Genomic DNA, 12,757 nt, shown 5'->3' on the forward strand with positions numbered 1-12,757 from the left:
GCCCCCCCAGGAAATTCAAGTTGCATATTTGCTAACAAAATTAATTCATTGGCTGTGGCTACCTATCCATTTAACTGGCGCGCACGTGATCATACAAATAGACACATATATGGCCTCGACACAAGCTAGGGAAGTATTGGAAGCTTCGTTCGGTACACACGTTCAACATAAATCTTTGTTCTGGTTAACAAGTCCCCTATCCAGTACAAAGTCAAATGTATGTTTTACAATCTTATCAATTCAGTTTTAAATCTGATTAGTAAAATACACTGCGTGATTCATGCCTTTTGGAAGAAAGAAGGGAAAGTATTGCTCAATTTTTTTTTAAAACTTGTTTCTACATTTCTTATGGTTGGCGAGATTCTAAATTATTTCTTTCTATTGGATTTTGTAGATTGGATCAAAATTGTGGAGATATTATGATTTTGGCCCCAAGGCTGTGCCACCCCTTATCTGCATCCCAGGAATTGCTGGGACGGCTGATGTATACTATAAGCAGATAATGTCCCTCTCTATGAAGGTGCTTACAATGAGAATGAATGAGTCCCATTCCATTGCCAGTTCAGCACACATCTTTTCTGATTTTGCTAGCTGTCTTGAGTGTTCATATGTACCTGCAAATGTATACACAATGTGATATGCAACCCTTATGCTGACATACAGTGGCGGAGCAAGGATTGAAGCAAACCCTGGGCCAATTTTTTTTTCTGGCAACATGGATAAACTTTGACACTTATAACTACACCAAAAATACCTCATACATTCCCAAAAATATCCAAGGCGAGAATAAGCAAAATAAAGCTCAACTGTTTAGTAAATCAATAATTTAAACTCAATGCACTGGTGAAAAGGATCTCCTCATCTTCTATATATACAACATGAAATGAAATTGACATAAAAATGCACCGATTTGAATTCAACAAAATGTGGGCAAGAGGCCTTGATTGCTTTCTGCTACATTAGTATTTTATGAGATTTTCATGCTTTGCATGATGTCCAAATTGTGGTGGCACTGTTAAGTGTATCCAATTTGAATAGCCATCTCTCTCTTCTTGGAATTTTATTAGAGGTCAACAATTGCAGAATCCTCCTTTAGTTCTGCTTGGCACATGTATAATTGTTAGATACATATATCGGACCAACCTAAGATTTTTGTCTTCATTTTTTTTTCAGGGTTATCGAGTAATATCTATTGATGTTCCCCAAGTTTGGAATCACCATGAATGGATTCATTCCTTTGAAAAGTTTTTGGACTCCATGAATATCCATCATGTAAGGAAATATTATGATACTTTCCTTTTTTACGAGGCTGTTAGCCTAGTAATGTGTTGTTCTCTTTCATTTCCAGCCTTGCTTAAAATTGCGAACCCATATTTCCTAGGATCTAATGCATCTTCACTTCATGTGTGTGTGCCTGCTGCACCTATAATCCTGAATTACCCCCTCCATTCCTAAATATAAGTCTTTTTAGAGATTTCAAATGGACTACCACATACGGATGTATATAGACATATTTTAGAGTGTAGATTCACTCATTTTGCTCCGCATGTAGTCACTTGTTGAAATCTCTAGAAAGACCTATATTTAGGAACGGAGGGAGTATTTTTGTAGTGTTGTTTAAGTTTTTATTGGTACATAAAAATAAATATAAGCACGGTATCATGGGGTATCGACATGTGAACTTAAATTAGTTCTGCTCCTACTTGTTCTTGAAATACACGTGGTTCTGATTATTAGAAGTTGGTACAGTTTGTACTTACTAGTTTTCTGTGATTCCCTTAAGAGACGGCTGTAGCATGGTTTTCTAACTTAATTGCCCGTTCTGTGCAAATTAACAGCACATGTCGTATTTTATTCGCTTAATCCCTGAGGGACTCTTGCGAAGTACTTCCTCCGTTGCAAATTATTTGAAATTCTAGCTTTGTACCATGTCAAACGTTTTTAAGTTTTAACCAAGTCTGTATAATTGGACAATCTAATGGGCACACACATGCACATTTGTTGCGCCTTCCAATAGGGCATGAATCTGCCACCACATGTTGACTTAATCTACATTAATTGCTAAATTGGATTTTTTAAAATGGCTTGTCTCACACCGATTAGCGATTCCAGTGGTGAAGTACTCCCCACTTCTGCCAAGATGTCCTGGTTGACGTTGCTCTCTGCATCTCTGTATTGCACTTTAAAATTTATTAAAAGTCAAAGCAGAGAATATTTGCTGATGTCATGTTTTGGATGCATATGATACCATGCTTGTATGAGAGAAAGAGAGAGGTTGGATGGCCCCATGGAAAGACTAAGATGCAGCGTCTGCTACATAGTCGCGTCCATATAAAAGATATGAACATCCAACACAACACCAAATTAGTTACATTGGATTAATGATAAAATATATTTCCATACTGTATGTAGATATTAGCACATTTTTTATGGACTTGGTAAATATAGAGAAGTTTGAGTTAGGTGAAAGCTAACTCAAATACTCCCTCCATCCCAAAAAGCTTGTCTTTGATTTGTCTGGATGCGGATGTATCTAGAGACGTTCTAGTGTTAGATACATCTGTATCTAGATAAATCTAAGACAAGCTTTTTGGGATGGAGGTAATAGTTAGTAATGGATGGAGTGGTACTGATTTATATTCAACCATTTTATGAAGCAGGTTCATATCTGTGGTACATCTCTTGGTGGATTTCTTGCACAAATATTTACTCAATACCGCCCAAGGAGAGTAAAGTCCTTGGTGCTATCAAATACCTTTCTTGAGACACACAAGTTTGCTGCTGCTATGCCATGGTCTCCACTGTATGTAGTCTGTTTTAAGAACTTTTTTGTAAGATCACATGATTGCTTTATTATAACCTAGTGATATGCCCATGTGAAAGTGTTTTATTGTGTTTACATGCCTACACACTTTATAAAGTCTTAGTCACATGCAGATTTCCAAGTTACATTGATCCCTATATTTTTGAAGTTTTCAAAAATGTACTTGCAGATTTCAAAACAACAACAAAGCCTTTCTGTCCCAAAGTAGTTGGGGTAGGGTAGAGTTGAAATACATCAGATCTCAAATCCAAGTCATGGTTTTGGCAGCTGGATAACTAACTTTCACGTACCCTGGCCTATGGCTAGTTCTTTGGTGATACTCCAGTCCTTCAGAGCTCTCTCACGGAGCCCTCTCATGTCAAGTTTGGTCTACCCTGACCTCTCTTTACATTATCAGCACACTTTAACTGTCTGCTATGCACTGACGCTTCTGGAAGTCTGCGTTCTATATTCCCAAACCATCTCAGACGATATTGGACAAGCTTCTCTTCAGTCGGTACTACCCCAAGTCTATCTCGCATATCATCATTTTGAGCCTGATCCTTTCTTGTGTGGCCACATATCCATCTCAACATGCGCATCTCTACTAGACCTAACTGTTGGACATGTCGCCTTTTAGTTGACCAACATTCAGCGCCATACAACATTGCATGTCGAATCGCCATCCTATAGAATCTTCCTTTTAGCTTTTGTGGCACTCTCTTCTCACAGAGCGTTAGAAGCTTGGCACCATTTCATCCATTCAGCTTTGATTCGATGACTCGCATCTTCATCGATATCACCATCCTTCTGCAACATTGACCCCAAATATCAAAAGGTGTCCTTCTGAGGTACCACATGTCTGTCAAGTATGACCTCCTCCTCGTACCTAGTAGTACTGAAACCACAGTTCATTTACTTAGTTTTAGTTCTACTAAGAGCTATAACTGTTTGATTCCAAAGCCTGTCTCCATAGCTCTAACTTTCTGTTAACCCTCGTTCGACTATCCTCCACTAGCAACACATCATCTGCAAAATGCATAAGGAGCATGGAGAGCTCTCACTCCAGCAAGACAACCTAGCAGCGGGCGCCCCCGACCAGACATCAGCCGCCATAGCCATAGAAAGAAGAGAGGTGAGATTCAACAACTTGGGAGAGTGAGTTGTTTTGGAGAGCGGCGTCCACGGGAGCGCGCAGGAACCCGGCGATGGGTGGAGCTTGGCGTGGCTGTGCGCGTGGAGTGGAGCAGCCGACGTGGCGTTGCGTGGACGTGACGTCGATGGTGGCGTTCGGCCCCGTGGGCGCATGCCATGGAGGGCTTGGCAGGCCGCGGGCGGGAGTGCGCCATCAGCGTCCTGGCGGCCATCTAAAGCGGGGTTAGATCCGCTGATAGTGAAATGTATTTTTCTGGGCTATGCTTTTGGTCAGTAGGGGTATAAATGTGGTGTCCCTCTGAGAAACATAGATTTGGAAGATGGTCAAGAGGGGGAGAAGGTCGTCTCATACTCATGGTGATTCTGAGGGACTAACACTGATGATGATGATGCAAGTGTTGAAGTGTATATGTGGGTTGCCTAGCCCTTTCCATCAGTTCAGACGTTTGGTTGCGTTGACTAGTGCATGAAGCTTAACATGGTATCAGAGCCCAAGGTCTTGAGTTCAAGTTCTGGCTGTCGCAGTTTATCCAAAAATTGTTGCTGCCCCCCTTTGTCCACATCTAGGCCTCTTGAGCCATACCTTTGAGTCTTATCCACGTGTTGACTTTCCGCGTCACACGTGAGAGGGGGTGTTGAAGTGTATATGTGGATTGCCTAGCCCTTTCCATCAGTTCGGACTTCTGGTTGTGTTGGCTAGTGCATGAAGCTTAACAACAAGCTCATCAGACACAATGGAACTGCCTATTGCGCTGCGAAAGGGGGCGCGCGAAGCAGTAAAGAAGGCTTTACCACTGGATGCTCTTTATGATCATGAAATTGGCAATTTTGTGCCTTGTGAGGCTTTATCTCCTTCCTACAGAGCGTTTTGTCTCTCTCTACAAACAGTGACAATCCCAAAGGATTGGAAGGCTGCAAAGCAAGATCCGAAGTGGCATGAAATGATGATAGAGGAGTTGGAAACACCGAAGAAAAACAAAACGTTGGCACTAACCACATTGCCGGCAGAAAAGAACATACTATGTTGTAAGTGGATCTATACCATGAAGCAAAATCCTGAGAGAAAGGTGTAACGGTATAAGGCCAGATTGGTTGCCAGATTGCTCCTGTTGCAAAGATGAACATAGTAAGGATACTGGTTTCGTGTGCTGCAAACTTTGGGTGGAAATTGCACAAATTAGATGTCAGAATGCCTTTTACATGGTGACTTGCAGGAAGAGGTATACATGGGGGAAGGTACGCAGGATGAATATTGTATAGACTGAAGCAACCGTCAAGGGCATAGTTTAATAGGTTCAAACTTGTTGTCTGTGGCTTGGGTATGGTCAATGTAATGTGACCACGTGGTGTTTTGCAGTCACTCTGATCAAAATATCACCATTCTTGCAGTTTATGTGGATTACATTATCATCACTGGAGATGATAAGAAGGAAATAGAGATTGAAGGGGTGTCTGAGCAAGGAGTTTGAGGTAAAGGATATGGGCAACTTAAAATACTTTCTTGGTTGGCATTGAAGTGGCCCGAACAGCGAAGGGAATATCTTTGTGCCAGCGGAAATACACCTTGGATCTCTTGACATTACGTATGCCGTGGGTGTGGTGAGCAGATACATTCATGAACAATGGAGTGGGCATCTCGATACTGTGCACAGAATCTTGAGATACTTGAAAGGCACTCCGGGTAAAGGGTTGTGGTTTGCGGAGAGTGGACATCTTGAGGTGGATGGCTAGAGTGACTCTTGATTCGGCAGTTGTCAAGATGATAGAATATCAACTTCTGGCTATTGTGTTTTGTGGGAGGAAATTTGGTGTCATGGAGAAGCAATAAACAGACAGTTGTGTCTAGATTAACACCAAAAGCCAAGTATAGAGCCTTATCTCAAGGGCTGAGAGAGATTCTCTGGGTGAAGCACCTACTAAGCGAGTTGAAACTTCAGAGGAAGGGACTCTAGGGCTTGGTGTGACAATCAGTTATCTATAAGCATTGGTAATAACCTAGTTCAACATGATAGGACAAACTTCATTAAGGAGAAACTTGATGTTGGGATCATCAGCCTTGTTCATATCAGCTTTAGGCAGCGGATTGCAGATTGCTTGACAAAGGGACTGGGAACAAAGAACTGTAAATTGGCTTGTACAAGATGTGGTTTGATAGATATCTACCATCCATCTTGAGGGGGATTGTTGAACCGGTATGGGCCAGGGTCCATCTCCACTTAGGGCATTTCTAACCGATCCCAAATAAGGCCGTAAGGGAGGATAAATTCAGTTATCCTCCCTTACAGCGCACCTAGCCTTCCCCTAACCGGTATAGTGGAGTAAAAATTATCCCCCACTGCCCAAAATCCCCCAATTTCCCTGAATATGCTCACTCCCGCCGGGGCCGAGTAAAACTGGCGGCCTCTCTTCCTCCCACCCTCGTTCCCGCCGCCGCAGCCACCATGCCCTGCCGCCGCCCCCGATGACCCTCCGGCCGGAATGGATAGCTCGGACCCTTCCCTTGCCCCCTGGCCACCGCCGCTGGCTTGTCGCCGATGGAAGCCACCCATGCGCCGCTGTCTGCCCCGAAGAAAAGCTTAGGGATAAAAAAAAAACCACTGGGTTCAAGCTCCGCCTCCAACCGCGGCAATGGTGGCCGGGGTGGCGGCCGCTTCTCCCGCAACGGACCGCTGCCCTCCCACCTCTACCGCCGGAGCAAAAAGAGCAAGAAAACCAACGACGGCGACGTCGGCTCTCGTCGAGGCGGCTGCGAAGAAGGCCACAACGGTGGCCCGTCCAAGGCTAGCGCCTCGTGCAGCTACTCCGGCTGCCCCTACGGCTACTGCTCCGGCGCGAGCGGCGGCCGCAGCCAGCACTAAGGGTCGCGGCCGCCAAGTGCTTGATGAAATGCCGACAAGGTAAAAAGAAAATCCTCTTTCGCATTTCGGCTGATCGGTGATTGTTGGTAGCCGATGGTGATCTAGTTTCTTTTTTCGTTGTCGTAGTGTGGAGATGAATACGGTCGAGTTCTTAGCATCTTTGGAGTCCTCGGCCACCATTGGACTTGATGAGCTCAACTATGACTCCGTTTGGCATCATTCGGAGGCGGCCCAAGAAATGGAGCAAGAGGGGGTGGTGGTGCATGCCATTGGTTGGCTCGATCCACAACATATACGTGCTATGTTTGTGGTGATTTTGGATCAAGCATTGTGTTTGACGTGATGCCTTTTGGGTGAACTTTGAATGTTTTTATTTGAAATTCGTGACGATGAAACTATATGTTATGACGGTTATGTTATGCATGTTTTAATTTTAATATCCTCATGATATATTATTGTATAGTGTTTGAAGTTGATGCGGCTAGGACACAAAATCTACACAATTTTCTTTTTACTCTCACTAACTATAGGGGATCGGCTAGGTGTGGCCAATGTCCACTAACTTTACTCCGCCGGATCCTCCCTTAACTTTTAGGGGATCGGTTAGAAATGCCCTTAGGCCCTGTGGTCTCTCCAGCATAAGGAGCAAGGAGAGCTGTCTCTCTAGCAAGACAACCTAGCAGTGGGCGCCCTTGACCAGACGTCAGCGGGCATAGCCATAGAAAGAAGAGTGACGAGATTGAACTTGGTGTTGTATTATCTACTCTGACTACCTTAGGCTGGGATAATTGCAGGATTTGGTATTAGTAGTGAGTATGTTTGGTGTCCTGTTGTGAACGAACATGTTTAAAACACTAGACAAACAGTCAGCACTTGGAAGTACTGTTTCGTCCAGATCGTGAGTTTCGGTATGATGACAATTTTACAGTGTATCTGAAGAACAACTTATTGTACTGATACTTTGTTTTTACAGTACATAAAAATGACTAAAATCTTGAAGTCTGAAACTTGGAGTGTGCAGTGACTTGGTGGCCTATTTCTTAGGACTTAAGTTTACTCCATGGCGGTCTTGATGTTATGCATATTGAGGAAAATATAAGTGAGCAGATTTACTTGGGGATACTTCTATGACTTGAGGGCAAGTCAAAGTACAATTTACAAGCATAGCTAGACCTGCAGGAAGTTAACATCAGCCTGTACCTGCATCCATGAAAGAGCTTGTGATGCATATTATTTGCCTTCCACTTTCTGTACAATGTCAAGAAAAAGGCAAGCTGCAGTTTTTCAAAAATCAAAAAATGTTTCAGTTGACAATTTGGTAACAACTTTAAGATGTAAACACTAACACTGGTAAAGAGAGAATTTCAGGCCTTGTCTTGACTATCATATTTTAATCTAACAAATTCTTATTGTTGCTTTATGAGATCTATTTCTTGATATCCTTTTTTTGTGGCCACATGCAGTAACTCCTTGGCCTGAACAATATTTAGTAAAACTAATCGTCGAGGAGGAATAATATACATTCATCTAACTTTTCGTGAAGCAATTATAAACCTTGCATAGCTTTCACCTAAGATTGACAATATTATACCAGTTTCTGCCTAAGATGACTAAATAAGTTATTGGGTGAATCAAGTATATTGAATTATGTAAACAAGTTTTTGTTTTGTATATAGTTAAAACTAAAACACATTTTTCTAGTTCAGAGCAAATTCAACTCCATTGTATGGATTATTCCAGTTGAGAAATACATAATGGCTGTTTGTAACGCGTCATATGTGGGACCATCCCGTATTCACGAAGGCGCTGCACCTCACGATCTTCGGAGCTTCGCACCTCATCGCTGCCACCCCCGTTCATCTTTGTGGTCGTTGTGATGAGAACTTCTAGTGTTGTCGCTGATTGGCAAAGATGCTACCCTTGGTCATCAATGGTGTGCTTCCATACGTCGTCCCTTGCTTCTCTGGTCGTCGTGGGTTGGTCCAGTGGTGGAGTCGCCAGATCCTCTGCCCCTGCCCCTTGTTGGCGTGGTACCGTCCCCCTATCGCCATCTCCACCCCATGCCTCCTTTTGGTCGTATTTTTGTCGGATCCAGCGAAGCGCCAGATCTGGTGCTCCCACATTCCCACTTGTCTGATTGTTGTTGGTGGCAGACCTTGGCTATATGCCGCATTTCATGACGTTGCTCCACGTGAGCCTCTCTTGTCTTGCAAACCGTGTTCGTCGTGTGTGTTCTTCATATTGGTGTTGGTTGGCACGGAGAGCTTCATGCACTTGGTCTGCTTGTTCTTGATGGCGAGCTTCTTGGCGATGAGCATTGCGTTCTTCTTCTCGATGGTGGCTCTCTTCACTGGCACCTTTTTTTTGAGCTTATATTTCACATTGCTCATGGTCAAGGATGCGGTCTTGGGACCATTGGCACGGTGAGGTTGGGGATCCCGATGTTGCTCTTGTTCTTCATTGTGGCGGTGGCGTCGAGATCAGTGTGAACTTGAGTATTACGGTAGCTCGGAAGCATTTGTACTTGAATGTCGTCTTGAAGATGAAGAAGATGTAGAGGACTTGCGATTGTGGAACATTTTCTTGATTTTGTCTATTTATGCATCCAACTTGGGGGTTGAGGTAGTCCTTGTTGCGAGTTTCCGCTTCACGCAACTCGGCATGCAAGTCGGAGGTGAGGTTGTTAATCAGCTCATGCCAAGGTAATTTCCTTTTTGAATGGCAGTTCCAAAAAACGTACTTCAATGTCAAAAAAGCGTATTCAAGCCCTTGTCTGTGGTCCACTTGGAGCTTGTGGGTTCATTTTGATGTCCGTAGGGTGCTCCGCACCAAGGTTGGGTGATATTGGGTCGTGGCGGTGCATTCGTCTTCCATGATTTGGCCTTTTATTTTCCATCCGACTGGCTTTGGGGCACCTGCCTGCCTCTCCTTCGCTCCTCCGCCCCTGGTCATGTGTCGTCCTCGCTGTGGTGCGATGTGTGCTCCTCCCCAGTTCTTGCTGGTCCACCCATTGGTCCTCCTGTGACCTGGGTGGCGGCCAATCTATTGGCGTTGGGACGTCACGCTTACACTTGGGAGAATGGTGTTGGCTCATGGTTGTTGGCGGACCTGTCCCTGTGACGCTTGTGCTTTAGTCGCGTTTGTCATCGTCTTTGTAAGGGCATGTCCAGCCGTTCGCCCCCTCCCCCCCAAGGGATTGAAATAGCGCCGCTTGGGGGCTAACCGACGCTATTTTCGCTGTGGGGGCTCGGGTCCCCAACCGCCGCCCCAAGTTGGCCCCCAGACGCCGTTTTTCAAATTCAAATTGGGCCCAAATGTGAACAAAATAACTTGACTTTGGATGAAATTTAGGCGGTTTCATTCATATTTGTACAAATTTAAAGACACATAAAAACTTTAAAAAAACTACGCCGCCGCCGGCGCCCCAAGCCTACTTCATGCCGAGGAGCTTGTAGAAGGCGGTGTCGTCGCCGTCGTCCTGCACGCCGCCATCCTTGCTACAGCCCTGCCCTGGATCTTCGCTGCGGAAGGGGTTGGCCGACGTCGAGGACGATGACGCCGCCCTCCTCGCGGTCGCGGCGCTGCGCTGCGCGGCGATCTCCTCTAGAGCACGGCGCTGGTGCTCCATCTCCCGCACGTAGTTGTCGCGCGCCCATTTTAGCTTGGTTTCGAGGTCGGCGACCATCTCCACGTGCTCTTGCTTGATGAGCACGGGCGGCGTCGCCGGCTCCTTTGGCCTGACCAGGCGAAGATGGCCGCGGGGAGGTGAAGGTTGGCGGCGGCCCTCGTTTATGACGGGGCTGCCGCCGCGGCTGCGCCGGCATCTCCTGGGGCTCAGGCTTGATGGCGGCGAGCCGCGTCGTGCCGGAGGAGCGGGAGCCGGAGGAAGAGGACGCCCCCGCCATGCACCTCGGCAACCAGGAGTTGCCGCTTCGGCGCGAGAACGATGACACCGGGTACTCCAACGGCGGCTCGTTGCCGCCCTCGATGTGCTCGAGGTTGGCGTGGAGCGTGCGCCCGAGGACGCCCTACCACTGACGACGGCCGTCGGAGTTGTGGCGCCCCCTTGGTGCCGGAGCGCCGTTGGTGGACGCGAGCTAGTCGGCGTGGCGGTGCTGGAAGTATGCCGTCCACAGAGAGTGGTTGTTGGGGGCGTACTTCGGCTGCTGTCGCGCTTCCTCCGGCATGGACGCCCGGATTCGCGCGATCTCGCCGCGGCGTTCCGCGTCGGAGGACGGCGGGGGCACGGGGACGCCTCTGGCGCTGAGCCTCCAAGAGCCCGACACGCGCATGTCGGTGTCGGGTAGTTGGCCTCATGGAGAAGGCGTGCCTCCCACTCATGCAGATGGCGGCGGCGGAAGCTGTTGGCCGTTGCTCCGTCGCCGGGGAACCTCTCCGCCATCGGTCTGGCTTGCCTGTGAAGGAGAGAGGGCGGGAGAAGGGCGGAGAAGGAAAGAAGGTGGTCGGCGGCGAGAGAGAGATGGCTGTGGCGAGGCGAGTGTGCGGCCAACGGCGATGAAGGCGGTTTTTATAGCCGCGAGGGGACGGCAGCAGTGCGGACGCGTGGCGGGAAGGGGCGGGACGCGCGGTGATGTAGGATGGAACCCTAGATGGCTGATCTTTCACGAAAGATTCGCAAGGTTGCAATGCAACAAGTAGATCAAGCAAAATAAGGTACACGGAAACACACATGCAAAGAGATGAAATGGGGTCGTGCAACCAAGGATGAGCCAAAATGTGGAATCCACGAAAATGCTCTTGTTGCACAACACTAGAGAGACGCTAGCACGATTGCACAATAGGCGGATACGAAGACTTGTGCACAACCTATTAAGCAAAAATGCAACGACTTCTATCCCAAGTATGCTCTATGTATGGTATTCCGATGATATGATCCAAGATGATCTAGTATGATAATCTTAATGTTGTATGATGTTATGGTTCTTGCTTAAAAGCTCTTTGCTTATCTTTCCCTTTTGCTTAAAAGCTTGTTTGGCTCTTTGTGTTTGAGCTCTTTTCTCATGCAATGCTTCACGAACCAAGATAGCAATTGAGTATGCGATGACACTTGGTGACACAAGAGTTAATGTGCACAAGTCACGTTGCTGGCAATACTCAAAGGCTAGTCTCGATGGGTAAGCGACGCAAAAGGTAAGGCTATGATGGCTATCAATGGAATGGCAAGAATGATGTATCACTATACCAAGATGAGTTTACCGCTTCTTGCTTACGGTATGGTGTCAAAATGGTGGAGTGGTTATTGTCGATGACGCGTCCGTGGCGAAGATGAGCGGCGGTGATGTTGATGTCGAACCGTACCTAAATAGCCGAAACACAATAGGACACGGAACTGCAACTCAAATTCTCAAAGCACAATGTGGCAAAAACGTATCGAAGTGCGAAACGAGTAAGCAATGGTGGTTGTGGAAAATGGTGGTGGTATGGGGATGTGTATGCGAAAGTGGGGCGGTTGAGGGAGTCCTGGACTAAGGGGTCCTCGGGTGTCCGGCCTGTTAGCCATGGGCCGGACTGATGGGCTGTGAAGATGCGAAGACCAAAGACTGTACCCGTGCCCGGATGGGATTCTCCTTGGCGTGAAAGGCAAGCTTGGCGACCGGATATTGTAACCGACCTTGTGTAACCCTAGATCCTCCCGGTGTCTATATAAACCGGAGGACTTAGTCTTGAGGGAGAATTCATTATCATAGCCATACCAGCTAGACCTCTAGGGTTTAGCCATTACGATTTCGAGGTAGATCAACTCTTGTAATACTCATATTCATCAATATCAATCAAGCAGGACGTAGGGTATTACCTCCATAGAGAGGGCCCGAACCTGGGTAAACATCGTGTCCCTTGTCTCCTATTACCATCGACCTTAGACGCACAGTTCGGGATCCCCTACCCGAGATCCGCCGGTTTTGACACCGACAGCGGTGGC

The 12,757-nt window shown here is 46.6% G+C and overlaps 1 protein-coding gene across 4 annotated transcripts in view; it reads left to right on the forward strand.

The window, feature by feature from the left end:
* LOC119267553 (maspardin-like) overlaps positions 1-12,757 on the forward strand; it is a 41,512-nt gene that overhangs the window by 21,173 nt on the left and 7,582 nt on the right. Inside the window, exons 2-4 of one of the 4 annotated variants that reach the window (XM_037548960.1) lie at positions 395-520; positions 1,174-1,272; positions 2,658-2,803. In XM_037548960.1, the coding sequence (XP_037404857.1) occupies positions 395-520; positions 1,174-1,272; positions 2,658-2,803 (371 nt within the window). The remainder of the gene's footprint in view (positions 1-394; positions 521-1,173; positions 1,273-2,657; positions 2,804-12,757) is intronic. The other 3 variants (XM_037548969.1, XM_037548976.1, XM_037548985.1) reach the window with 3 other exon arrangements.

The sequence above is a fragment of the Triticum dicoccoides genome, chromosome 1A, assembly GCF_002162155.2.
Source record: "Triticum dicoccoides isolate Atlit2015 ecotype Zavitan chromosome 1A, WEW_v2.0, whole genome shotgun sequence".
NCBI classification, from domain to species: domain Eukaryota; kingdom Viridiplantae; phylum Streptophyta; class Magnoliopsida; order Poales; family Poaceae; genus Triticum; species Triticum dicoccoides.